Here is a 25,845-nt window from a genome sequence, read left to right on the forward strand (position 1 = left end):
GTATCGGGAATTACATCCCGCGCAATTGAATTCATATACCACCATAGATTTAATTGAATCAGGGATTGGGTCTTTAAATGAAAAAAGGTTTTTGATTTTGAATGATGTGAAAATTAGTCGAATGTCAATATCTGTACAGAAGCGTTTCATGATGTTTGTAAGTCTGCGTTGTGTGTGTCGTGAGTAATGTCCGATGTATGGTAGTTTGAAGTATAGAGTTGTTATTTTGGAATTTTCATTTGTGTTGGTTGTGATCGTCGTGTCAGGAGTTTCGGTGTCTAGGTTGAGGTTGTTGCTTTGTTTGTTGTCGAGATATCGTTTTACGGTTCTGTTAATAAAGTGAAGTGGGAAAGAGTTTCGTAAAAGAGTGGATGTGATGTTTTTTATGTCTCGTTGAAAGCCATTGTTCGTATTGTTAAGTTTGTATGCTCTGTCGATTAGTGTGCGTATAAGTCCGGTTTTGTATGAAAGTGGTGTGAAACTAAAATAGTTCGTCAGAAGTCCTTTGTACGTTGGTTTGTGGTATGTAGATGTTGTACAGCTGTCGTGAGATTTTGTTAGTAAAATGTCAAGAAATGGCAGTTGATCTTGTTGTTCAGTTTCAAAAGAAAATTTAATGTTTGCGTGCTGTGTGTTAATGTAATTATAAAACTTCATGGCCTCAGTTTCGTTAGTAAAAACACAAAAAATATCGTCAACGTATCTGCGGTAAAATAGTGGTTTAGTGTCGTTGTAGTTGTTTAGCCAGTTTCGTTCATGTGAGCCCATGAAAATGTTAGCAAGTATGGGTGCTATGGGTGCTGTATCACCTATTATTTCATTCATACTGAAGATGACATCATGAGATGTCGAAACATGTCTATTTTCAAAAAAGTTGTCGTTTATATTAAATGTGTATTGGCTATAGTGCTTTTACGAAATTATGGAAACATTATTTACGACATAGCACAAAAATACGAAGGAAAGGTTTCCTTATCAGAATTGCGGAAGTTTGAAAAGCTTCAAACCAAACAACGGAAAGCAGAATTAGATGTTATGTTTCTTAAAGATTGTCTTTCACTCGGCGTTTATCCAAAGTTTCTCTGCTTTCCACTACCAAATGTCAACAACCAAGATAGCTTTGCGATACGCAGACGACTATTACGCAGTGCAATCAAAAAGCGAACAAAGGAAGAAAGGAAGTTATCGAATGAAGTATCAAAAATATCAGAAAGTTTAAAGAATAATCTATCCTCTCTCGACTGGAATATTATAAACAAAGCTCTAGAAAAAAACATTACCAAATACCTACAAAAGACAATTGCCACACACCGGAAAAAACTAAGTAATCTCACGAGGAACAGAACCCTACCATTCACACACAACGAGACGATAACCAATCTATCATCACACCAATTAAAAGACGAAGAACTAGAACTCCTGAAAAATGGCCTTGGCTTCAGCATTAAACCACTGCGACTCAACCCAAACCAGACATTCTGGCAACATTCGAAAAAATCCACCAAACTATAAAACACAACATTCGCAATCAAGAAGACTACACGCATCTCAAAACAGAGCTGGCACACATCGCTCACTCGTACATCTCATCTTATCACCCGACACCAGCTGACTTCAAAAAACATCACATCCTTAAAAACATTCGCAACAATCCAAACATTATCATTCTCAAACCGGACAAAGGCAACGGCGTTGTAATCATGGATCGTCAAATGTACCGTAACTCCTGCCTTAAAATCATTAACAATACAGCAAAGTTTACCCCACTCAAAGAAGACGTCACACTACCACGTGAAGCCAAACTACAACGACTGTTAAGGAAGCTTCTAAAGAAAGACTCCATTAGCAACAAAGTTTATAATGATATCTTCCCCAGAGGTTCTCAACCCTCACGCTTCTATGGCTTACCGAAACTTCACAAGAAACGAGAACCAGAACAATCGCCTCCACTACGACCGATAGTTTCATCAATCAACGCATACAATTATAATTTAGCTAAGTATCTTAGTTCTCTACTAACACCACTCATACCAAATGACCACTCCACTAAAGATTCTTTCACTTTCCTCGACGACTTCTCATCTTTCAACTCATCAACTTCTTGTCACAAATTCTTCATCTCCTACGACGTTGAAAGCCTATTTACTAACATACCACTTACTGAAACCATCAACCTAGCAATCGACTTAATATTCACTCACAACCCCACGTTCAGTATAAACAGGACCGACCTCACACAACTGTTTTTAATAGCAACAGCACAGACGCATTTTTTATTTAATGGAAAATTTTATGACCAGACGGACGGTGTTGCGATGGGCTCTCCCCTAGCACCCATACTTGCTAACATTTTCATGGGCTCACATGAACGAAACTGGCTAAACAACTACAACGACACTAAACCACTATTTTACCGCAGATACGTTGACGATATTTTTTGTGTTTTTACTAACGAAACTGAGGCCATGAAGTTTTATAATTACATTAACACACAGCACGCAAACATTAAATTTTCTTTTGAAACTGAACAACAAGATCAACTGCCATTTCTTGACATTTTACTAACAAAATCTCACGACAGCTGTACAACATCTACATACCACAAACCAACGTACACAGGACTTCTGACGAACTATTTTAGTTTCACACCACTTTCATACAAAACCGGACTTATACGCACACTAATCGACAGAGCATACAAACTTAACAATACGAACAATGGCTTTCAACGAGACATAAAAAACATCACATCCACTCTTTTACGAAACTCTTTCCCACTTCACTTTATTAACAGAACCGTAAAACGATATCTCGACAACAAACAAAGCAACAACCTCAACCTAGACACCTCAACCTAGACACCGAAACTCCTGACACGACGATCACAACCAACACAAATGAAAATTCCAAAATAACAACTCTATACTTCAAACTACCATACATCGGACGTTACTCACGACACACACAACGCAGACTTACAAACATCATGAAACGCTTCTGTACAGATATTGACATTCGACTAATTTTCACATCATTCAAAATCAAAAACCTTTTTTCATTTAAAGACCCAATCCCTGATTCAATTAAATCTATGGTGGTATATGAATTCAATTGCGCGGGATGTAATTCCCGATACATTGGCGAAACTTCGCGCCATTTATCCACCAGAATCAGGGAACATACCACAACAGACAAAAACTCTCACATCTACCGACACCTTCTTAAATCTCACTCATGCAAAACCAACTATTCACCCTCTTGTTTCAAAATCATCGACACTGCCGACACCTCATTCACCCTTAAAATCAAAGAAGCACTCCACATTAACAAAACTAACCCTGACCTCAATGTTCAAGTTTTCAAATTCAATACAATATTTAGTTTATAATACGCTCGGACGCTCCTCATTATATTATCTTATTTCCTTTTTATTGTTCTAATTTATGTATCATATTACTTTTATATAAACCCTGTATCACCTATTATTTCATTCATACTGAAGATGACATCATGAGATGTCGAAACATGTCTATTTTCAAAAAAGTTGTCGTTTATATTAAATGTGTATTAATGTAATAATTTTGCAATGTTTAATCTGAGCTCAATGTCCATTTTCCTAAAGAGTTTTTTCTTGAGGCCTTGATTCCAAACAATTATACAATAAATATGCATCATACAATATAAAATATGAAAAAATGACCAATCACTTGCAAAATATTAAAATAATGGATTATGCTGCACAACTTACACAAGGGCAAATACTAAGCAAGCAAAATGAATTGAATTGCATGACAGGAAACAACGGCTCAAACTCAATTTTTGTACCCTTTGTTAACTTAGTTTGCAATATACTTCGAGAAAGGTAGAGTTTGTTCCTGTTTTAAATAGTAGTGGAGCAAACTTTTTATCTGAAATCAAGCCAATTTTTGTTTATAGTGGAGCAAATTTTTTATATGAAATCAAGCCAATTTTTGTTTATAGTGGAGCAAATTTTTTATCTGAATTCAAGCCAATTTTTGTTTATAGTGGAGCAAATTTTTTATCTGAAATCAAGCCAATTTTTGTTTATAGTGGAGCAAATTTTTTATCTGAAATCGAGCCAATTTTTGTTTGTAGTGGAGCAAATTTTTTATCTGAAATCGGGCCAGTTTTTGTTTATAGTGGAGCAAATTTCTGATATTAAGTGCATCTAAATTTTCCTTTACAGTGGAACCACAGCAAAAAGTAAACGTTTCATTAATAGTACAGTCAATTTACAATCTTAAATGTACTCAGTGAAACACATTGCTTTGTATTTTTCAAAAAAAATGAAGAGCTTTTTGACTAAATTGTGCTCTATTTGGAAAAATTTACAACCATTCTCTTGAGATTTATCAAACAATGTTGCTCACTCACATCGGCTGGTACTCGCAATAACACTGACAAAAAATTCTTTTGTAAAATACCACCAACATGGCTGAAGTGCAAGTCAAGAATAAATACACAACAAACATTAAATTCAACCCGTAATTTACTATAAATAACGAGATCTACAGTTTGTGTACATCTACCCATATTTCGCCATGCAATAATCAATTGCACGTAGTAGCAAAACTAAATATGTGCAACAGAACAGTAGACGCAATCTTTGTACGACAAAATGGCAGTATTGCAACCTGTAAGCGTCTGTAGTTGACACAATATTACAAGTTTGATGACAAGAACATGTTTTACTTCTATAAATCACAGCCTCTCACCTTATTAAAAACAATCTTTAATAAAAAATGAGTGGTTTACCACAACCAAATGAATGGTTCGTCCTTTCTTATAAATCTCAGTACGAATCCATCATGACACTTTGAACGCACGTAGAATATGGTGTAGAATTACTAGAATATGAGAATTGTAGATTTCAGTGTTTCCACATCCCACAAGGCATCTTCCATCTTCGAAATGTTCGAACCAGTGGTTCGAACTTCGAAAGTAAGTTCTCCCAACTTTTTTTTATAAATTTTTTATCTTTAACCGAGGACTTGAGGGTTGGGTTGAATGATTTCACAATTCAATAAGTATTTGGAATTATCAAACGTTGTGTACAATGTCTTTTTTGGGTTACAACTTTCGTATTGGTTAAACATTTACACTTGGTAGGGTATCATCCAGGCCTTTTCAAGGGTTTTTTCGTACCTTCAGTTATCCTTTTAAGTCTTGAACATTTTGACGTTGAACTGACAACAGAGGCTTCGGAAGCTTTCAAAAGTTGTGGGTGTTCCATATTTGTCATGTTATAACGTAAGAAACTTAGAATAGCAATAAAACTGTTTCATATTAGTTATTTTCAATCGTTTTTTCTTCTTTTCCGAGTAAGCATTTAAAAAATCCTCCAAAATTCACGTTGTTGTGTTTCATTACACACGATTGACTCGCACATTTTGCCGATGTTTATCCCATTAAAATTCTCTGGTTCTTGGTGCCCGTTCTATTATTCGAAATTTTGGAACACCTATTCAAGCGAGAAGCTAAATTTGTGGGTATCCTTCCTGTAAGTTACACCTAAACTACAAAAATTGTGCGTTTTCAGACATCTACGGCTTCCCAAGCATTGCTGACAGAATCCTGAAATTGACGTGGACAATGTTGTAGCCAGCCCACAAGTTTGGTCGTGCTATCATGGTTATGTATTCTTTCTCTTCCAATTAAAATATCTTTATAAATTCGAAGCAATATTCAATTGCAAAATGTAGTTATACGAAACGGGAAATTTAGGCTCCTTGCAGACTGCAAAAAAACAAACAGTGAAGGATCACGCCAAACAAGTTTTGCCATGAGTGCTTTCGTCCATTAGAGCGGCTCACTTTTCTAAATGATTGCAAGAAAAAATTAAATATAACGGATTATATTTCAAAGAAAATTTCTTTGATATTATGCAGCTGACATGAAGTATCAGATTACTCATCATGGTAGTCGGTAATGCTCACCATGGCACCAAGGGTAATATTTCTTGTGACATTTTGACACAGTTATTAGTTCATGACAGTATGCGAATTTATTTTCTTTACTACGAAAGAAAAGGGTCATTTTAACTCTTTCTGTTCATGGCAATACTACACAAATGTAAGCATTGCGCGTACCTACTTTTGTATTATTATGTAATACTTTACCGAAAGATTTGGTCTATAGAGTTTTGAACACGGGAAGGTAATGGACGGGAAAAATGTTTACGAGCAAATGAGTGAACTGTAATATCGTATAGAATATGGCATATCATGCTGGTCCAACTGTGTTTTTTCTAGATGAACTGGTGTCACTGTTGTCACTAGTTATTTTCAAAATTTCTACTATGAGTTACTCGAAACGAGCACCAATTCGTGCCTCAATTTCTTTTCAAAGCGAAGGAGGCAGTTTTGAATTTTCTCTTTCTTGTGACAGAGTTGAAGCAAGCAAGATTTTTGATGCCGCTGTATCTTTGGCCAACCTTTATTTGACAAATAAACTGATAGCCTTTAGCCTCAAGAAAATCGTTGAAATCGCTTTAGGTAATCATTTAACGAAAGCTTTTTTATTAGCGAAAACAACTATTAACCAAAGTTTACTTTTATTCGTTTCAATTTTGTTGAGACTGCCATAATTAAAACCATTTCATAGTTTCAAACGTTTTGACTTATTTGTGACGTGTGCATTATGATACCTGGAATAACGTGCTCAATTTGGAATAATTAATGTTCATGAACACAAACTCGGCATTTACTTGATGTTATACTCAATGTGAAACACAAGAAGCAACAAAAATTATTCACGAAAGTCATGACTTACTTTCTACAAATTTAAGAGCTTATGAAGCAACGATGCACTGCGTAGTGCGTATGTAGCTATGAAGCCAAGTACCACGAATAATTATAGTATCACCTTTCGTAGTTACGTCTTTAGTCATACGCAGACGACACAGAGTAGTAAAATATATTTCCTTTTTGTAAAATGGACGGGTATTGATTCTGCAATTGTAATAGCCGTTCCTATTGTATAGTAGATAAATGACTCGCCCAGCATCAAATGGCCTAGCCATTTATTTTTCGCTAGCTAAACCACTGATTACCGTAACACCGAAAGCATAGAGAGCTTAGATTTTGTGGCTTGCTTTTGATGTTAATATATTATAATTGTGAATAAAGTTTTATTACTTAAAAGCAGCGTCGCAGCGATTATCCATCACACTGTATCATCATAACATTGATAGATACATGTGGGTAGTCCGTCCAATACATGCATGGCTACAAAACAAAGTAGATTAATGAACACAGTTGAAAAAATATCATTATATGATATTACCTACATCAAACCTGTAAATGGTTTGTGTTTTGTGCTCATAAAAATGAGCTATGTGCTCAATATTCAGTCAAGTGACCGAATAATTCTCTAAATCTTTCTATTTATGCCTTAACTCGTTTTAACGCCCTCCCTTAGATTACATGTCACGTGACTGTGCTCACATGGAGGAAAGTGAATTCCTTAAAGATTCCTTAAAACGCATTGATTATAAAAAAGTGACTAAAAAGTCACTGACACTTGTCAAGTCGTGCTTTCATATACATCGTTAGTTAAATTAGAAATCTGACATCAAAACTGATAAAACCTATGAAATAAATTACATTTATGATTTTAAATTGAGGGCGGCTTTAGCATGGTTAAATTAGAAATCTGACATCAATACTGATAAAACCTATGAAATAAATTACATTTATGATTTTAAATTGAGGGCGGCTTTAGCATGGAACCACGAGAACAGCATGCACCCCAATGTGCCCCATTTATCAATCATTAAATTACATTGCAATGCACCCTTCGGTCCTTCGTTAGAGAGTGATAATAACTTATCATTGCCGCCATCTTGGATTATCATTACTAAGTTTGTTGTGTGATATTAAAGTGCCATTCCGCATGTTAAACATTGACTTCGAGATAGCTGCATGTCATTAACATACGTACATATGTTATTTAAGATTTTGGCTTAGGGTTTACCCACCCGAAACAAAAAATTATAAATATTTGCTATATGTTCATTCCCTAACGAAGTAATGTGTGAAACAACTTTCAGTCAATTTACTAAATTTATTAAAAACCAAACTGTAAGATTGGACACATGACTTTAGCCGTGACACCACTGAGATTTTCACAGATCTTATAGAAACGATCAACGCACTTCTACAAAAGGAAAATAAAGTGTTAAGATCAAATCCAAATCTTTTTCAGACGTACAATTCACAAAGAATGGCGATATAAACACAGTTTATCTTTAAAAACAACACGAAGCAAAAATTAACGAAATAAACAGGAAATATAACACCAGCTTAAGTGAGTTCAAATATCGATATAATCAATGCAACAAATCATTGTTAAAAAATGATATTGGACAGATATGTTCTTCAAGAAATAAATTGTAGTCAATTAGTGGCAATAAATTAGGTCCGTTGAAATCATTGTAGTAACTGAAAATTTAACCCTACAATGAGTGGTATCCCATCACTGCACACACAATTTCCGAAACCATATTGTTCACGACAACACTATGTATACGACAATACTTTACACGCTAGAAATACAACGTTTAGTCAAGAATATGGCTGTTATACTAAATTCTATTGTATTCTACTTAAAATCAGATGCGGATTCAAAATTAAGAATCAATAATTCTAAGCAAGAATAAAGAACGCTTGATTTTTGCATTAAATTAAAATATCTCACTCACCTCCATCAGGTGAAACATCAACTCTGACGATACCACGTCCACCACCACTCCAAGCATAACCTTTGACAGTAAACTGGTCAGTTCCCTCCTCGAGCAAAGCACCGTTTACTGGCTCACATATGGCAGACTGCACGCGTAGATCTTGTATTGATGGCATGGTAGTAAAGTCTACTGTTTTCTTGTTTGTACTGGGAGAGAATCCTTTGTAATTGTTGCGTTGCCAATGACAACGACTTTCTTCGTCCGCTATCACAATCTTACTCAACCATTTCACTTGGCGAGCACCTACAACACCGGGTATTATGATCTGAACGGGATATCATCGCAAAGGCTATCAACACATCACTGCTAGGATCCAGAGCCTTGCCAAACAATATGGAGGCACCATACGGAGCTTTTGAAACGTCCATATCCAAACCTTCAAACTGTATATGTTTACCAGTGTAGTCTCTTTTTTTATGAAAACCAGCCGCCATTAAAACATCCCTTAAATTGACTCCAGTCCACTTCGCGTTTCCAATAGCACCTTCAGCTCAAGTCAAACCTTTAACTTTTTTAATACCATTCCTTTCCTCTCGTCTATTTCTCACGCATCGAATCGCCACGGTCAGAGTATGTTGCTCAAACTTTGTTTTTAGTTCTTCAAGATCAAAATCAACTGGTTTCACAGCGTTCTAGAGATTGATCTGCAGTCAGTAAGTCTTCGGATCGACCTCGGGAACTAGGATGTGATTTCAGACGTAGAACAGCGTGTTAGAGGTAATGATACTGTCCCCCAGTGAGGAGAGTGGTGTTTCTGCTTTGAACAAGTACAAATGACAAGTTGTTGACGATATAAGCACATAGCAAATATTGTTTTCAGTCACAATGACAATGAATTTGTTGCTAAAATTCGGGAGGAATTCTAAGGAATTCATTTTTCATGATTTAAGCACATAAGAATATTCATGCAATCTAAGCGAGGAAGTTGGGCAAATGCAGAAAGGGTTACGAGAGTGAGTTTACTCAACAGTGAGTGCAAAGCATATTTCTAAATCTAAATAAAAGCTACCCACTTGTACGTACTGCGTAACTATTTTTTGTATTGCAACTGTTAATTACATTTTAAATGTATTGTATTGTATTCAACCGTTTTTCTCATTCATCAGCTCTTCGAAATAGTCTTTCTATCTTCCTGTGATAATTCCGATATTTTTAAAATCATCGTCAATAACACCCTAATCTACTGCATACCTTTTCATTTCTATTCTCTGCTATAGTATGAATCTGCATAAGTAGTTCTCTTTACAGTAGTGTCCACTTCATCATACAAATCATCTTATGTATGCCCTTTGCTATGCATTTACAATATGCTCTAAATTCCTGTGCTAATTTCTAAAGTGCTCTAGCATCCCATTTCTTGTTTAATCTGTTTTTTCTCTGCTTTTCTGCACGTGATTATTTCATCAAGTTTTAGTTTTTGTACGACGGCACTCTCTCAGATCACGTGTTGTATTCTAGTCATCGGACAGCACATTTTGTTCACCCCCACCAGTCACTGAACTCCTCATATTACATTATTTAAATAAGATGTAATCCACCTTTGTTCTCCTACATAAACAAGAATTTGGACTGAATGCAATGTTCTCGCTAAAAGTCTCCAATTTAAAATATCCTCTTCACTTTATAAAACATGTATCATGAAAATGTTTCATTTACCAAGATTATTATAAACAGATATTATATTGAACGTTAACATTTACATGAGAATTGCAGCTGCATAGACAAAAAAATACCTGGAAGAGATACGACGTGGCATATAAACACAGATTGAACTAAAATACCCTTGTGAAATACCTTGTGTTCAATTAAGGAATTTTAAAATATAAACGGCGAAAGTGGTTCGAATAAATTAAAGATTTTAATGCATCTATGATTTAACAATATTGACATGAATTGTGTCGATAATGGCAAATTGTTAAGATGAAAGGTAAAAAACATTAACTTTCGCTATAAGTGTTGCATGACCAAATTAAAAAGTAAAGTGAATAAGTGGTGTAAACAAATTTAATTCAGTGTTTGATGAAAAATAAGGAAATGTTGTTTCTCCTTTCTGATGAGAAACATATTTCAAGTTTTTCTCATGCTTATATTGTGCAATTTATATTTATAAATCAAAGTGAACGCTTGTTATACATTCATTCATTCTATTAAGCTAAAGTCTGAACGATAGCCATAAATCATAATATAGATATTTGCACAAGAGTCTATATAATGCCGCTGCACATTTACATGAGAATTGCAGCTGCGTAGACAAAAAAAATACCAAGAAGAGATACAACGTGGCATATAAACACAGATTGAACTGAAATACCGTTGTGAAACATCTCGCGTTCAATTAAAGAATTTCAAAATATAAATGGCGAAAGTGGATTCGAATAAATTAGAGATTTTTATGCATTTATGATTTAACGATATCGACATGCATTGTGTCGATAATGGCAAAATTGTTAAGGTGAAAGGTTAAAAACAGTAACTTTCGCTGTAAGTGTTGCATAACCAAATTAAAAGGTAAAGTGGATAAGTGGTGTAAACAAAATTTAATTCAATGTTTGAAGTAAAATAAGGAAATGTTGTTTCTCCTTTCTGATGAGAAATATATTTCAGGTTTTTGTCATGTTTATATTGTGTAATTTATATTTATATAATAAAATTGAACGCTTTTAACACACTGATTCATTCTATTAAGCTAAAGTCTGAACGATAGCCATAAATCATACAGGAGATATATGCACAAGAGTCTATATAATGCCGCTGTACATTTACATAAGAAATGGAGAAGTTCATTGTAGATATGCAATTTAGAAATGACATCTCATACTAATTTTACATGCAGAGATGTAAAAATAAAATTTCATTTCTACGAGTTCTCCTCCATGCTATTCTCTCTCACAATGCCGCAAATATTTAAGAATTTGAGCGAAAGGGCTGGAAAATTCTTTATTTGGTGTTATGAAATGCAAACAAACCAGGCGAAATGTTTCACCATAAAGTAATTGTAAATACAAACTGTTGTGTAGTTAATAAGTCTTTCATAAATGTGTATTATCTGTAATCCAATACATAAGATTGAATATATTAAGAAAATATCTGAAAAATGTTTGAATTCCAAATCTTTTCATGTTTTTATTATTGTATACTGAAAAATTTAATTACATCCGATGCTCTAAAAAAGCTTTTATCCATTGAATTTGTCTTGCAGTGCATTGAATTGCAATAATTTGTATTTGTATAGTATCACTGTATATTGAAACACAACGGCAGTACTCACCCACTGTGTTTTATAATTACATTGCTCCAATGATGACTTTGCGAAATTTTAGTAATTTAACTAATGTAAACATTGTATGCAACATTAGAAACGCGGAGTTTTTAGGTTTATCTACTGATCATATTTGACAACAAACGTATCAACCAAATTTTTTAAGACAACCAATTAACGACGAGAAAAGATAAGGGAAGATTTCAATTCTTTGAGGTAATTACTCAGATTGAAAATCTCGGTTTAAAGTATGTGAATACATATATTCAAAACTATTTCTTTGTATTTAACAATTTTATATTGATCTTATCGCGTTACTTAAAGCAATAATAGAGTCTGAGATAAGAGGCCCTGAAATAAATATATCTACGTTTGACATACACATTAATTTTGTCATGGCATAGTTAAATTGAAGAAATAGAACTCAATATTTGAATAATTATATATTTACATTGTATTTTATGGCGTTTCATTTGGTGATTAGTTAGCATAATTAGTCCTTTATGTTGAAATTAGACCTCTTTTCATAACTGTTTTGATCTGCTTCGAACAGAAAACTTTGTACACATTAAGAGTTGCATTCATATACAGCTTTCGTTAAATTTAACATTTCTTGAATTGAAAAACTGATGTCGTGATATTTTCTGGCATCTAGCTACACCGCCTCATACTTAAAATTGCACTCGTAGATTTCATTGTCTAAAACTTTAACATAAGAATTATAGTAACATTTATTAAATAAATCATTACTTATAGAAAAGAGAGAAGACGTAAGGGAAACCCATATTGCACAGAAACTGAATCATATATGATTTTTAGCCTTACTTTGACTGTGTTTATGCAATTTGGAAAAGTTCTTTGAAAAAAAACATGACAAAAAATTTTTGGGGAGCAAATAGTTGTGCTTTGGTTTAAACGTAGAGATTATAAATAATACTAAAGGTGGCGTATTGTCTGTACTCTTAAGATTAATAGGCGTTTTTTTATTTGGGGGAGGTGCCGATTTCGGCATGTCAAATTATAGTGGCGGACTAGCTAGTATGATTTGTTTTGAATAATATAAAGCTATTCATCGAATATATTATGTGTGTAAGTATCATATTTACATCAATTTGTTGAATTATATTCTTCTTTTTATCGTGATCATCAATGACTTATTAATGGTGCTTAAACCACCTTTGTGTTGTTAACAACTTTCATAGTTGCAAGTACTATTAGCTACCAAAAGACAATTGGGCGTAATGCCTTTGCGTATTTCGGTTTGAATATCAAACATTTCAAATTGTATTCAGGCTTTGTTAGCAATATTTACAAATGAATTTATCTTTAAACTTCCAATTATGTAAAAGTTCAAATTTTTACAAAAGATTTTTCTGCCCTGCCAAGCTAATTAAGAAGATCTTTTGCCTAATTCAAAAACAAAGAGGTTACAAACTACTTATGTATTTAAAATCTACACCGGAGAAATGTTGAAAATGCAAATACTTGGTTAGTAAAAAATTCATCACTGTACACATTCATACCAGCTTCATTCAGTCCTGACAAGATTGTATTTAGTTGATTTAGTACAATCAACCTCTTATTCTCTTCCTCCAGCATTTGTACTTTCTCTGCAACATTGCTTTACACTTTTTATATCGTGAGATCAACTTCTGAGGGCATTTAATCCTTTTCTTCGACTTCGAGCAGTGCATGATGTGAAAGAAATGCGATCATTGTTCATTAAAAGAGGGTCATCAACATGTAAATCAAAATCAATTGCAGTCCCACTTGTTGTTCCAAGTTCGGTCTTTTAATAAGAAAACGCGAAATTTTGAGAAGACAGTCTTTTGAAGTGACGCACAATCTTAAAACAATTATCAGTAGCTATAAATATAACAGGAATTTCAAATGTGTGGAATTCGTTGTTTTGACAAAACTATCAATTAACTCACCGCGGCAAAATTTCTATTGAAGTATCAATTTTCATGCAATCAATCACATTTGCCATTTTTAGATTTTTGCTTAAGAGAAAATCAAAGAAAATCTACAAATCTTGTGTATTTCAATAGATTCCAGTTTTGATACACATTAACTGTAAGCCTACACACAGTCATTTGTTAGCTGCACAAAATGCACGTGCATTTTTTCTACCAAAATGTGCGAGTTAGAGAATTTCACGTAGAGTTACTTGACGAGAATTTGAAAAGAATCAATTGAGAGAAAACTAGATAACTTTTATAAACATTCATCGGTATGTCGTGTAGCTAAAATCATGCATTCAATATTCATATTGAAACGTTGTTAGCAATAAAGGTGGGCATGTGGTTCATCCAATAAAATACTTCACTCAATTTTTTGTCCTATCGCGTAAGTACATTTTAATCATAACAACTTTGCGGGGGTTCGACAAGCTATATTTATTTCATTATTTTCATTTCTATATCATTCCTAAAAGAAGAGGAAAGCTCAGCACAGCTCTTCAGAACACAATCAAGAATTTACAAAACTTTTGAACTGATTCAGGTAACTCAACCAACTTCTTGAAATTTCAATTTTAATTTATCACCTGTATCACAATATCATTGAAAATACTGACATAAGCTAAAAATGACTTTTTATCAATTGTGAAAATCAACTGTCAGGGACAATTACAATATATTGTTTACTTCGTTTAGTGACACAACAAAATTATTTAACAAATTTTAGTTCATAAACCAAATCTTTTACATTTTCGATGAAATTTTCAAATTTGAAAATTATTGGGAAAGGGTGCTACACCCCAGAAATATCTTACAGCAATTTTATCTTCTTTGCTCCAATCAGCTAACAGATTGGGAACTAAAAACTGTTAAAAGAGGTGTGTGATATGCTCAATAATAATGACATCATAAAATTTTTAATCACAATAGGTAACTCAAAGACAATGGCAACGGCACAAGACAAAGATGAACAGAAGGAAATTGAACATCTGAACATAAAACTCCTAAACCATCTTAAAAATATTCCGAAAGTGGAGAATTTTGCTGAATGTCTTCACTCTATTTACTACATGGAATTAGCCAGCTCAGTTAAAGACAAGTATGTTGACGACTTTAAGGAAATCCAAAAACAACTAAGAAATGATGCATTAATTTTTTTAAAAGTTCTCCTGCGGTTAACGGAAAATATGTTAACGTATATCACAAATTTCTTTGAAGATTACGATGATTCGTACGAAGATTGGAAAAAGGAAATAGAAGGTACTCTTAACGATGTTGAGGAAAACGCAAAAAATGCACGAGTAGTTGGATTGCTAGCTGAGAAGTTAGCGTCAGTAGCAAAAGATTATAAGAAGCAGACCGAAAGTCTTCTCAAAAAAATGAATTCCGAAGACAAATTCCAAAAACCTATAGAAGACCTCAAAAAGAAAGCGACTTTATGTAAACAGAAAACAACTGACAGTAGCAATCCATTTACTAAATGGTACAATAACAGAATGGAAAGAAAATTGTTAAATGAAGCAGCTTTATTGAATGATGAAAAAGAGAAATGGTTGCAAGAACACTTTTCAACCGAGATGAATGATATGTTAAATGCATTGAGCAATTTCATCACCAGTATTAACGGAATAGCTACTTTCTTTTCTAACATTCACAAAGATATAGAAAACTGCCGGAAAGCGAGCAAAGTGAGCAACGTGAGCGAAAACAGTATAGTGAGCGTAGAGAGCAAAGTGAATGTTCCTGATCCTGAAAATACTAATGAAAGAAAAAAGAAAAAACATTTTGAGGCTACGAAAAAGATAAGCAAAGACATCAAATATCAAATTCAAGTGTGCTTTACCTCTTTGCCTAACATTCGGAGCTCACTAGATGCGATTCCCAAGACTGATATTGTCCAAAATTGTGTTCAGGATTGGGTAAAAAATAATCTGGAAGAAATTGGTTACACAAAGTTCTTTATCAAATTTTTATCTAACACTATTCCTGATATCGAATGGACTCAAGTCCTTGCTATCAAAGATGAATGATCATTCGGATGGTTTTTGATTTAACAACTTCAAGTCGACAATAAAATTTTGGCATGTTGTTTTATGAACTTTGCATGAAAATTATTTATTGGACTCATTGATAGTTACTTGGGAGTGATTGCAGATTTTATCATTTATATGTCCTTCTAATAACCCTAATAATCTTATGCACTTACGTCCAGCAAAAATTATTTAAAACATTTTAGTGTAAAAATCACTCCTGCAAGAATGGCTTAAATATATAATGTTTGTATTGCATCATTAAAAATTTTTTTCTCATAGTATGAATTATATTAAACCTGCATGCATTTATAATAGCCAATTAATAGCACAATTTACCAATGCACATAATGGCACAATTTATTAATGACCTCTAATGTAATATAATTTATATATGTAGAAATTAAAAGGTCATTTTAAAAAGTAGGTGCCTACAAGCCCTATCGTTTACATATGTTTTTCAATGATAATAATAATAGTGGTGAAACCCAAAACGGAAGCTAATTCTTTCGCCACTTGCTAACTATGCTGTCGAATAGATAGAGGGTAGAGTAGCCAATCAAATTGATGCATTTTCCGAATACAAGAATGACTCTACTAAATATGTTTATGAGTAATGTGCCTGCAATTTATGAGTGTAACATATAAAATTTATATAAGTGACACGATCGAATTCATTACTAACTTTATTAGAATAATTGACAACTCAAGATAGAGCCTCTTTAGAAATTTAATAAAATAAAAACTAAGAACCTAATTACATGGACCGAGCATTCCCAGTAAGGCGAGTTATCTCTGATGCTAGAAATAAGTTTTTGGCAATTACATAGGTGATTACATATGGAGTGATTACATAGAGCGAGTCTCTCCAGCAGTATCAGAGCCTATTTTATCTGAGAAATATTATAAGCTTTTCTCCATTCTGCAAATTTCAACCAAGTGCGCCCATTTTTTTCTTTGGTAATTTTTGAATAAAAAAAATTCAGGTCTTTCACAGTTTGCAGGGACATAAGATCTTAACCTACGAATTGTAAACCATAGAGCTTTTAGTTGTAGGATAAAAAGTCCCTTAATAAAGAAAATTTGGAAATGACGTTTGAACTCAATTTTAGCTACAACTGTTTATTGAAATATCGTTTGCGCTGATTAAAAAATAGAATTTATAAATAGCTAAGGAAATTTGTTGAACACCCATTCAACACACTGTGAGAATTGTGCTCTCGTATAGACAATATTAAAATTGGTCAAACCAATCATTAAGACATTGCAATTCGTAATTATTTTACCTGGAGTCATGATGAACACTTTTCAATAAAAAATGTTTGTTTGTAAATTCAGTGCATAAAAGTACAAAATTTAAGTACACTATCATGCGTGCCTCACGTACATGCATCTCACATGACGAGACAAAACTTTATTGCGAAAAATATGAAAAATTTCTGTAGTTGGGGATTTTAATTAAAATAAAATATTACACTTGACAAATCGTCCAATCTGATTAGGGGGTAGCTGTAAACATAGACAGTTATATCAATGTAATATTTGCTTAAAATGTTAACCGTCGTATATTACAAGTAATCTTTTAATCTTTTGTAAAGTCAATACCGAGGGTATGTGTATGCAAGATGCAATTTTTGGAACATTATCAACACATCCTTGTTAATTTCATCAGCTTTATGCCGAAAAACTTTGTTAAATATTATTTTGAAAAAGCTTTTATTCTTTGAACTTACCTAGCAACATATTGAATTTGAATAGTTCGAATTTGTATAGTGTCGCTGTTCATTTCGACACTATGGGAGTCACCTACTGCGTTTTAAATTAAAAAGTTCAAGTGGTGACTTTAAGGTACTTTAATTATCAAATATGCCGTCCATTTCAAATGGTGATACCGACAAAAACAACCAACTAACACATCAAAGATGACACTGTGAATATATAGTAGCAAATTTCGTTTTTTTACGATGGTTCAAAAGAACTAAATCAGAACGTAGTCTTTTTGTTACTTCATAAAAGCACCGTCTTTAAACTGCTAGATTTATATGAAAGAATTTCAAAATACATTTGGCAATATTAGAGCTAAGTCAATTATAGATATTTGAAATAAGCACATTTAAGTGATCTTTGTGTAAATAAAACCAATAAGGTTGGGATAAAAGTTTTGAATAGAAATAAAATACGTTTAATATTTGTTCTCTCTTTACATATTGCGTTATGATAAAGTTTACTGTAAACATGATCTTGAATATTTAATAAAAGAAGCAACATTTCTTCTCACTTTTAACTAAAGTGTATAGCTATTTATATGATCTTTAATGCATCATTTCAATTGTTAATTAATCCTTGCGATTTTAAAATTAATATTATGTTTCACTGTCTTTGATATACGCAGGAAAGCTTTTTAACTTAGGAATTCAAATAACATGAGCGTACAGCTGTGTTTATTCTAATTGTTCAGATCAAAACACTCATTCAACTTTCTTTACATGAATGTAATTCATTGTTTTTATTACCATAATATTCGGCTCAAAGAAGTACTCAAAATGAAACTACAAAAAACATAAATATAAGTTTTAAGTTTCATGCATGCAATTTCGTTTGATGTGTTTACATTTTTGCATTTAAAACAGAAAAAAAATAAGGGCTTCAAATATTATGCATTGTAATGGATTTTATAATTTGCCTTCCAATATTTCACTCGCAGTTTTGTCCAATCATATTTATTGATTTTAGTGTAAATGGCATAGTAGGGGTTCGACAAGGTACCTTAATTTTGTTATTTTCATTTCTCTATTATTCCTATTATATAGCTTTTGAACTGATTCAGGTAATATTTGCTATATTACCAGCATCACAATATCATTAATATAGAATTCGCATTTAATATATACGACGAGTTTTTTTTAAAATAAACATGTTTAGACATCTCAAGATGCCATCTTCAGTATCAGTGAAATAATAAATAACACAAGGTTTATATAAAAGTAATATGATACATAAATTACAACAATAATAAGGAAATAAGATAAATTAATGGGGAGCGTCCGAGCGCATTATAAACTAATATAGAATTCGTCAGGTATATGCTATATTATAGAATATCTTTATAAACAACTTTATGAACAATGTATATTTTTGAATTTTTATTTTCTACTGAGCCCCACCAAAAGATACGTAGTCATAGAGCAGTAACACAGTTACTTAGGATAACTAATATATCGTTACTGATTAAAAACACCGTTTGAATTGAATCATCATTCAATTGAATAATCATTGAATCATCATCAGACTACGACAGATTTTATCTTTCACGCTCCTCGAGTGGCGGGATTCCTATTAAACGTTTATCGCCTTTATACTTTTATACACACATCGGCTTGAAACGCATAATAAAAATACATGTTCAATTCTTCTGCTGAAGTAGATGGTTGTCTTTATAATAAACAATTGCAGCTGAACGCTGCAACTAGAAAAACAAAGCTCGTATTGTACAAAAGTACCGTTTTGAAGCAAGTATGTGCATGTTCAATGTAAGAAGAGCAATTATCATACAACAAGGGTTAATCATTTACCAACTATGCCCAAATTTGCTTATACTAAATCGTATGTTAACTATACCAAGTTGCTTATGTCTACGAATTGGAATAGTTTGGACAACGGACGCAAAAAGCTAAAGCGGGCGGGACTTGTATAACGTTGAGGGATGGTGTGGTTGGAATAAATTATTGATAAATCCGAAAAAAACAAAGTTCATTATATTTGGTACGCGACAACTAAAGAATCTGCCAGATGATTTGTCTATTTAGTTTCTAGGAAAGTCTCTCACACCATCACTAAAGGATCTTGGCGTAACTTTGGATCGAGAACTCACCTTTGATGAGATATAAATAATTTGGTAAAGTGTTGTAATTACTTATTATGCCGGATCTCAAGAGTTAGACATCTGTTCAATAAAGAACACGTTGAAGTTATTCTCAACTCATTAGTCTTCATGTACACACATGAACTTTGTAGCAAGGACGTACGGGGCAATCTGCACTTGAAAAACTTACGAGAAAAATCACAAAAAGATGCCTTCGCATATTTCCCGCCATTGCAACAAACATAAAAGCATTTTTAAAAACCAACTTTCAAAGTTTAGGACAGTTTTACACACACTTCAAGCAGTCATGTTAACATGATGAATGTCGATACAAGTAAAATAACGCTCAAATTACAACGTTGTACGGTAAATGAAAATCGCTAAGGAACTATAAACTACTACAAGACGTACCGTCAGAAGGCAAGCCATCATAAGCTTGTAGATGACGTTAAACGTTGTAATGTTTTTAAAATGTTGCATTAATTTTTTTAACGTTTTTACGAAATTTCAATTTGACGTTGCAAATGTACTAATTCTCATGGGGATAGTGACTGTTGTCCTGTGCAAGACAGTAGACAGGACCCCCCGTAAGTTTCATATTGGAGCTACATTTTCCGGTTGATTATTGTATAGGGAGAATCTATGACCCTACAACAAACCTTTAGAGTTTCACACGAGTATCGTCACTTACCAAAGAATCCATCCCAATGCCTTACCATCAGGTTTCTCCATCTTCTTCAGATCAGCTTTTTGCCATGTTTTTCCTGTGGACACAAACATTTATCAACACAAGTTACTCTCTCATCGGTTAGCTGTACGAGAAGAACAAAAAGTTATCATGTAAGATCCCACCAAATTAACTTGTTTCCTTAAAGAAACTTAAAGTGAAAAGCTCTGTAACATTGAGAAAAGTGGGGAGACATCAACTTTAATGGAACAGTTGATCCTTAATATTGATTTTTGCGAGTAACTCTAAGCTTAAAACTTGAGCAGCGTCAGATAATACCATTGAATTGAATATAACAGGAAAGCTAAAACTTGAAACCAGCAAATACTGCTGATACCAATATTTCTACAAACGCCAATAAAAGACCATTAAGACAGTGAGCTAAAATGTCACGCGCATCTCAAGGTTAAATTTGGCTTAATGCAAGAACAGGTATATGCAGTTCAAAACTAAGCAGCCATCTTGTTATAAATTCTGTTTAATGATTTATGTAGAAAAAATCTTTCAACAACGAAAGAGTAAAATCTCCTAAATGAGATAATCTATAAACCATCGCTAAACATTCAAAAATTCACACAACAGTATTTTCATATCTCACTCACCTCCATCAGGAGAAACATCAACTCTGACGATACCACGTCCCCCACCACTCCAAGCATAACCTTTGACAGTAAACTCTTCAGTTCCTTCCTCGAGCAAAGCACTGTTCAATGGCTCATATATGGCAGACTGCACGGGTAGATCTTGTATGTATGGCTGTTACATGATAGCAACTACTGTCATTTAATATCATTATTATATCATATTATAATTTCATATGTTATTAGTTATGACGTTATCTAGAAGCTTGCTTGCATGCGCTAGAAGCTTGCTTACATGCGTAAACATATTTTAGAACCGCAACCGCATTTGTTGTTATTGTGGTTAACTACATCTTGATGTAACATACTGTATTGCAGATGGAATATAAGTCACAAAACCACAATACTTCCCATTAGATATTATATATACATGAGTAGTCTACACCACTAAGTACAACCTACGAGGACAACCTACGAGCAAAAGCTACGAGGAGACAAACTTAGGAGGCATAGCCTACCGAAGTAGGTTGACAAGCTACAATCTACCAGACAACTATCTTGGCTTCTGTGCCATAGCTATCTTTTGGCTTCTGTGCCTTTAACCTATTGGAAAACTATTGTGAGTCATCGTTGGACTCACGAACGCTCAAGAATAGAGACTCGCGGTTGTACTCAGACAGAGGAGATAAGTTTTACTCATACTTATTGATATTATTATTAAGACACTTATCTACTTCAATATTTACGCGTTGATTAATAAATTGTTTGAGAAAGATAACTGGCTCACACTATCTTTGTTGCGTGTGGAAAAAGAACCAAAATTAATAGTTATTCTTTCGGGACCACGCACGTAACAATGGCATGGTAACAGTGACGTAGCAATGGCGTAGAATGGCGTAACAATGGCATGGTCCACGCACGTAACAATGGTCCACTGTATCCCAGTCTGTACTGGGAGAGAATCCTTTGTAATAGTTTCGTTGCCAATGACAACAAGTTTCTTCGTCTGCTATCACAATCTTGCTTAACCATTTCACTTGACAGGCACCTACAACACCGGGTATTATGATCCTAACGGGTTATCCGTGATTATTGGGGATATCCTCACATTCATCGCAAAGGCTATCAATAAATCACTGCTAGGATCCAAAGCTTTCTTAAGCGATATGGAGGCACCATACGGAGCTTTTGAAACGTCCATATCTAAACCTTCAAACTGTATATGTTTTCCAGTGTAGTCACTTCTTTCTTTAAAACCAGCCGCCATCAAAACATCCCTTAACTTGACTCCAGTCCATTTCGCGTTTCCAATAGCACCTTCAGCCCAAGTCAAACCTTTAACTTTTTTAATACCATTCATTTCCTCTCGTCTATTTCCCGCGCATTGAAACGCTATCGTAAAAGTATGTTGCCCAAACTTCGTTCTTAGTTCTTCAAGATCAAAATCAATTGGCTTCCCGCCGTTCTCGAGATCGATCTGCAGTCGGTAGATCTTCGGATCGACCTCGGGCACCGCGAGGTAATTTCTGACGTAGAACAGCGTGTTAGGGGTAACGAGACTGTCCCCCAATAGGGAGAGTGGTGTTTCTTCATTGAAGGGCTTACTGTAGTGAACTACAAGCGATGGATGGCGTTCTGGATCGTTGCGGAACGGATCACTAAGATCGGAAATTGAACTTTTGTCTTCTGCTTGTAATTTGCAAAGAAATTAACAAAAATTGAAGATTGACAAACGAATTAAAAATGACAACATTTCACAAGTACCTTTAATTCTCCAATCCTATTCTTTGCAACATATTACGGACTTCCTCAGTTTGATGAACTGTATACATTGGCCAGAAAGGCTCTGTAGCCCCCCAATGCAGCCAGTAAAATTTTATTTCACCCAGGATGTTGGTCCTCAAACTTAGTGATGTCATATACCTGACCTTCAAAAGTCCCCCATACACCATTTTCCAGAGAATTATGTTGGGCAACTTTCAACTTTGATCGCGCATTTAATGTATTTTGTCCATATAGCAGATTTACACCAGTTCCAAGTGAGCCTGCAACTTTGCTGGCCCGAAACAACTGTCTATTTCTTGAAGTTTTGGTTGTTGTTTGAAGATTACGAGTGGTTTGTGTCCACCCAATCTACAAACCCCCACAGCATTCTTTAGGAAGTCTGAGAAAGGAAATCTACTTCTTCTGCATTAAGAGATCACCCAGACCTACATGTTTAACAGAGAATTTCATATTTATTGTTTCAAATATTTTCCTATAACTATTTCTTAATTCTATTTGTGCATTTGAGCAGAGACAGCAAAGTTATTCAGCTTTATAACCACTATCATGTTAGCAAGTACAATATATTAAGATATCTTTACTCTAAAGTAAATGGTTTGAACTTCGGAGTATCGTTGCATGTTTGCGTGTAGAATGACTAGAATATGAGAGATTTATAGATAACAGTGTTTCCACGTCCCCTAAGGCATCTTCGAAATGTTCGAACTTCGAAGGTAAGTTTTGTAATATTTCGAAACTTTTTTTCAGTTTTTTTTACAGGTTTAAAAGGTATTTGGAATTATTAGGCCTTTTGTACAATAACTTTGTTGGGTTACAACTTTCGTATTGGCTAAAGATTTACACTTGGTAGAGAATCATTGTGTTTTTTTCTGAATTCAAGCTAGTCCTCGGGCCTTTTTCAAGTTTTTTGCGCACTTAAAGTTATATCTTTATGTCTTGGACATTTTGACGTTGATCTGACAACAGAGAGGCTTTGGAAGCGTTCAAGAGTTTCGGGTGTTCATTATTTGTCATGTCATAACGCAGAAAACTTAGAATAGTAATAAAATCGTTTCATATTTGTTATATTAAATGGCATTTTTTCTTCTTTTTCGAGTAAACATTACAAATATCCTCCAAAATTCCCGTTGTTGTGCTTTACATACATTTGACTTGCACAATTTGTCAATGTTTAAACTTTTTAAAATTTCCTGGTTCACAGTGCCCGTTCAATACTTTGAAAATTTGGTGCACCTATCATAAACGTTCAGGTAAGAAGCTCAATTTGTGGATGTCTTTCCTACAAGGAACTCTCACACTTCAAAAATTGTGGGTGTTTGGGCACCCAGACATCCAGAGCTTCCTATAGCCTGAGTGAAAGAATCCTGACATGGACCTGGACAATGGTGTAAGCAACAAGTTTGGTCGCGCTATGATTGCTATATGTAATCGCTCTCTTTCAATTAAAATATCTTCACAAAGGTCTCATCAACTTGCAAAGTAATATTGCACATTGTGTTTATACAAAACGGTTATATTGGGCAACTTGCAGACGAAATTGGCAAAAACAAACATTGAAGAGTCACGCCAAACAAGTTTGCCATGAATGCATCCGTCCATTTGAGCGGCTAACTTTTATGAATTATTGCAAGCAAAAATAAAACATAACGATAAAATCAAGATAATTAAAACATAAACAAATGCAAGATAATTAAAACGTTTAATGAAGGCATTAAAATATGATCTTCCTGAATATATGACACATATGTTTAGAATTTGTGGTAATGAAGTTTATCCACTGTGAAAGTAATTGATTACAAAATAACGCACAAATGTGGCAAAAAATAACAACAAATTTTTTAAATTTGGCAAGCTAAATTTAGTAAATTATAAGCACGCGAGCAAAAACACATAATATGCAATTTAGGCGAGATCGTACAGACAATAAATGAAGGTATAGACAATTACTGGCCGTTTTGGCAATGAGCACCTATAACGGTAAAGTTTTTTGTGGCATTTTGACACAAAGTTATTATTCTTATTGATATTATTTGAGTTTATGTTTCGTTATTACGACACATGCTATTAAAAACGTAAAACTTCACCGAAAATTTTGCTAAAAAGAGTTTTCATATGACTCTTCTGTTTACCAGTTAATAAAAAGTTAAGCCTGATACACTGTGCTTGTATAATTGTATTTAGTCAAGTTCGATAATACTTGTTTATCTTAGTCTCTTTTAAAATCATCGTCAATAGCACCCTAATCTTCTGCATATCCTTTCCATTTCTATTCTCTGCGATGTTTTGAATCTGCATAAGTAAATCTCTTTACAGTAGTGTCCACTCCATCATACAAATCATCTTATGTATGCCCTTTGCTATACATTTAGCTATGCATTTACAATATGCTTTAAATTCCTGTGTTAATTTCTAAAGTGCTCCAGCATCCTATTTCTTCGTTTAATCTGTCTTTCTCTCTGCTTTTCTGCACGTCTTTATTTCATCAAGTTTTAGTTTTTGTACGACAGCCCTCTCTCTGATCACGTGTTGTATTCTAGTCATTGACAGCACATTTTGCCCACCGCCACTAGTCACTGAACTCCTCATATTGCATTATTTAAATAATATGTAATCCATCTGTGTTCTCTTACATAAACAAGAATTTGGACTGAATGCAATGTTTTCGATAAAAGTCTCCCATTTAAAATATCCTCTTCACTTTATAACATTTGTATCATGAAACTGTTTCATTTACCAAGATTATTATAAGCAAATCTTATATTGAACATTAGACTGCATAGACAAAAAATACCAGTAAGAGATACGACGTGGCATATAAACACAGATTGAACTGAAATACCGTTGTGAAACATCTCGTGTCCAATTACGGAATTTTA

At 33.8% G+C, this 25,845-nt stretch overlaps 2 protein-coding genes and 1 long non-coding RNA gene across 4 annotated transcripts in view; 1 reads left to right on the plus strand and 2 right to left on the minus strand.

Moving 5' to 3' along the window:
* Positions 1–25,845, minus strand: part of LOC124437554 (sulfite oxidase-like) — a 40,674-nt gene that overhangs the window by 3,237 nt on the left and 11,592 nt on the right. The gene's annotated exons all lie outside the window — the stretch shown is intronic.
* Positions 12,000–16,616, plus strand: LOC124437557. The gene is made up of 3 exons (XM_046987523.1): positions 12,000–12,239; positions 14,461–14,528; positions 14,915–16,616. Exon 3 carries the CDS (start codon positions 14,929–14,931, stop codon positions 16,012–16,014), a length of 1,086 nt encoding a protein of 361 aa, XP_046843479.1. The 5' UTR covers positions 12,000–12,239; positions 14,461–14,528; positions 14,915–14,928; the 3' UTR covers positions 16,015–16,616.
* Positions 13,068–21,379, minus strand: LOC124437562. 2 transcript variants are annotated; one of them, XR_006945759.1, is made up of 3 exons: positions 21,206–21,379; positions 20,568–20,688; positions 13,068–13,869 (listed from the first exon to the last, which is right to left on the minus strand). It is a non-coding gene; the product is annotated as an uncharacterized LOC124437562 (long non-coding RNA). The 2 variants fall into 2 exon arrangements; XR_006945758.1 differs by lacking the exon at positions 13,068–13,869 and adding an exon at positions 15,835–15,915 and having other exon boundaries at positions 21,206–21,374.

This window comes from Xenia sp. Carnegie-2017, unplaced genomic scaffold (genome assembly GCF_021976095.1).
Source record: "Xenia sp. Carnegie-2017 unplaced genomic scaffold, XeniaSp_v1 HiC_scaffold_16, whole genome shotgun sequence".
Lineage (NCBI taxonomy): Eukaryota > Metazoa > Cnidaria > Anthozoa > Malacalcyonacea > Xeniidae > Xenia > Xenia sp. Carnegie-2017.

Bases quoted from the DNA above. Each gene is read 5' to 3' on its own strand.
- LOC124437557 (XM_046987523.1), top strand. From the start codon at position 14,929: ATGGCAACGGCACAAGACAAAGATGAACAGAAGGAAATTGAACATCTG.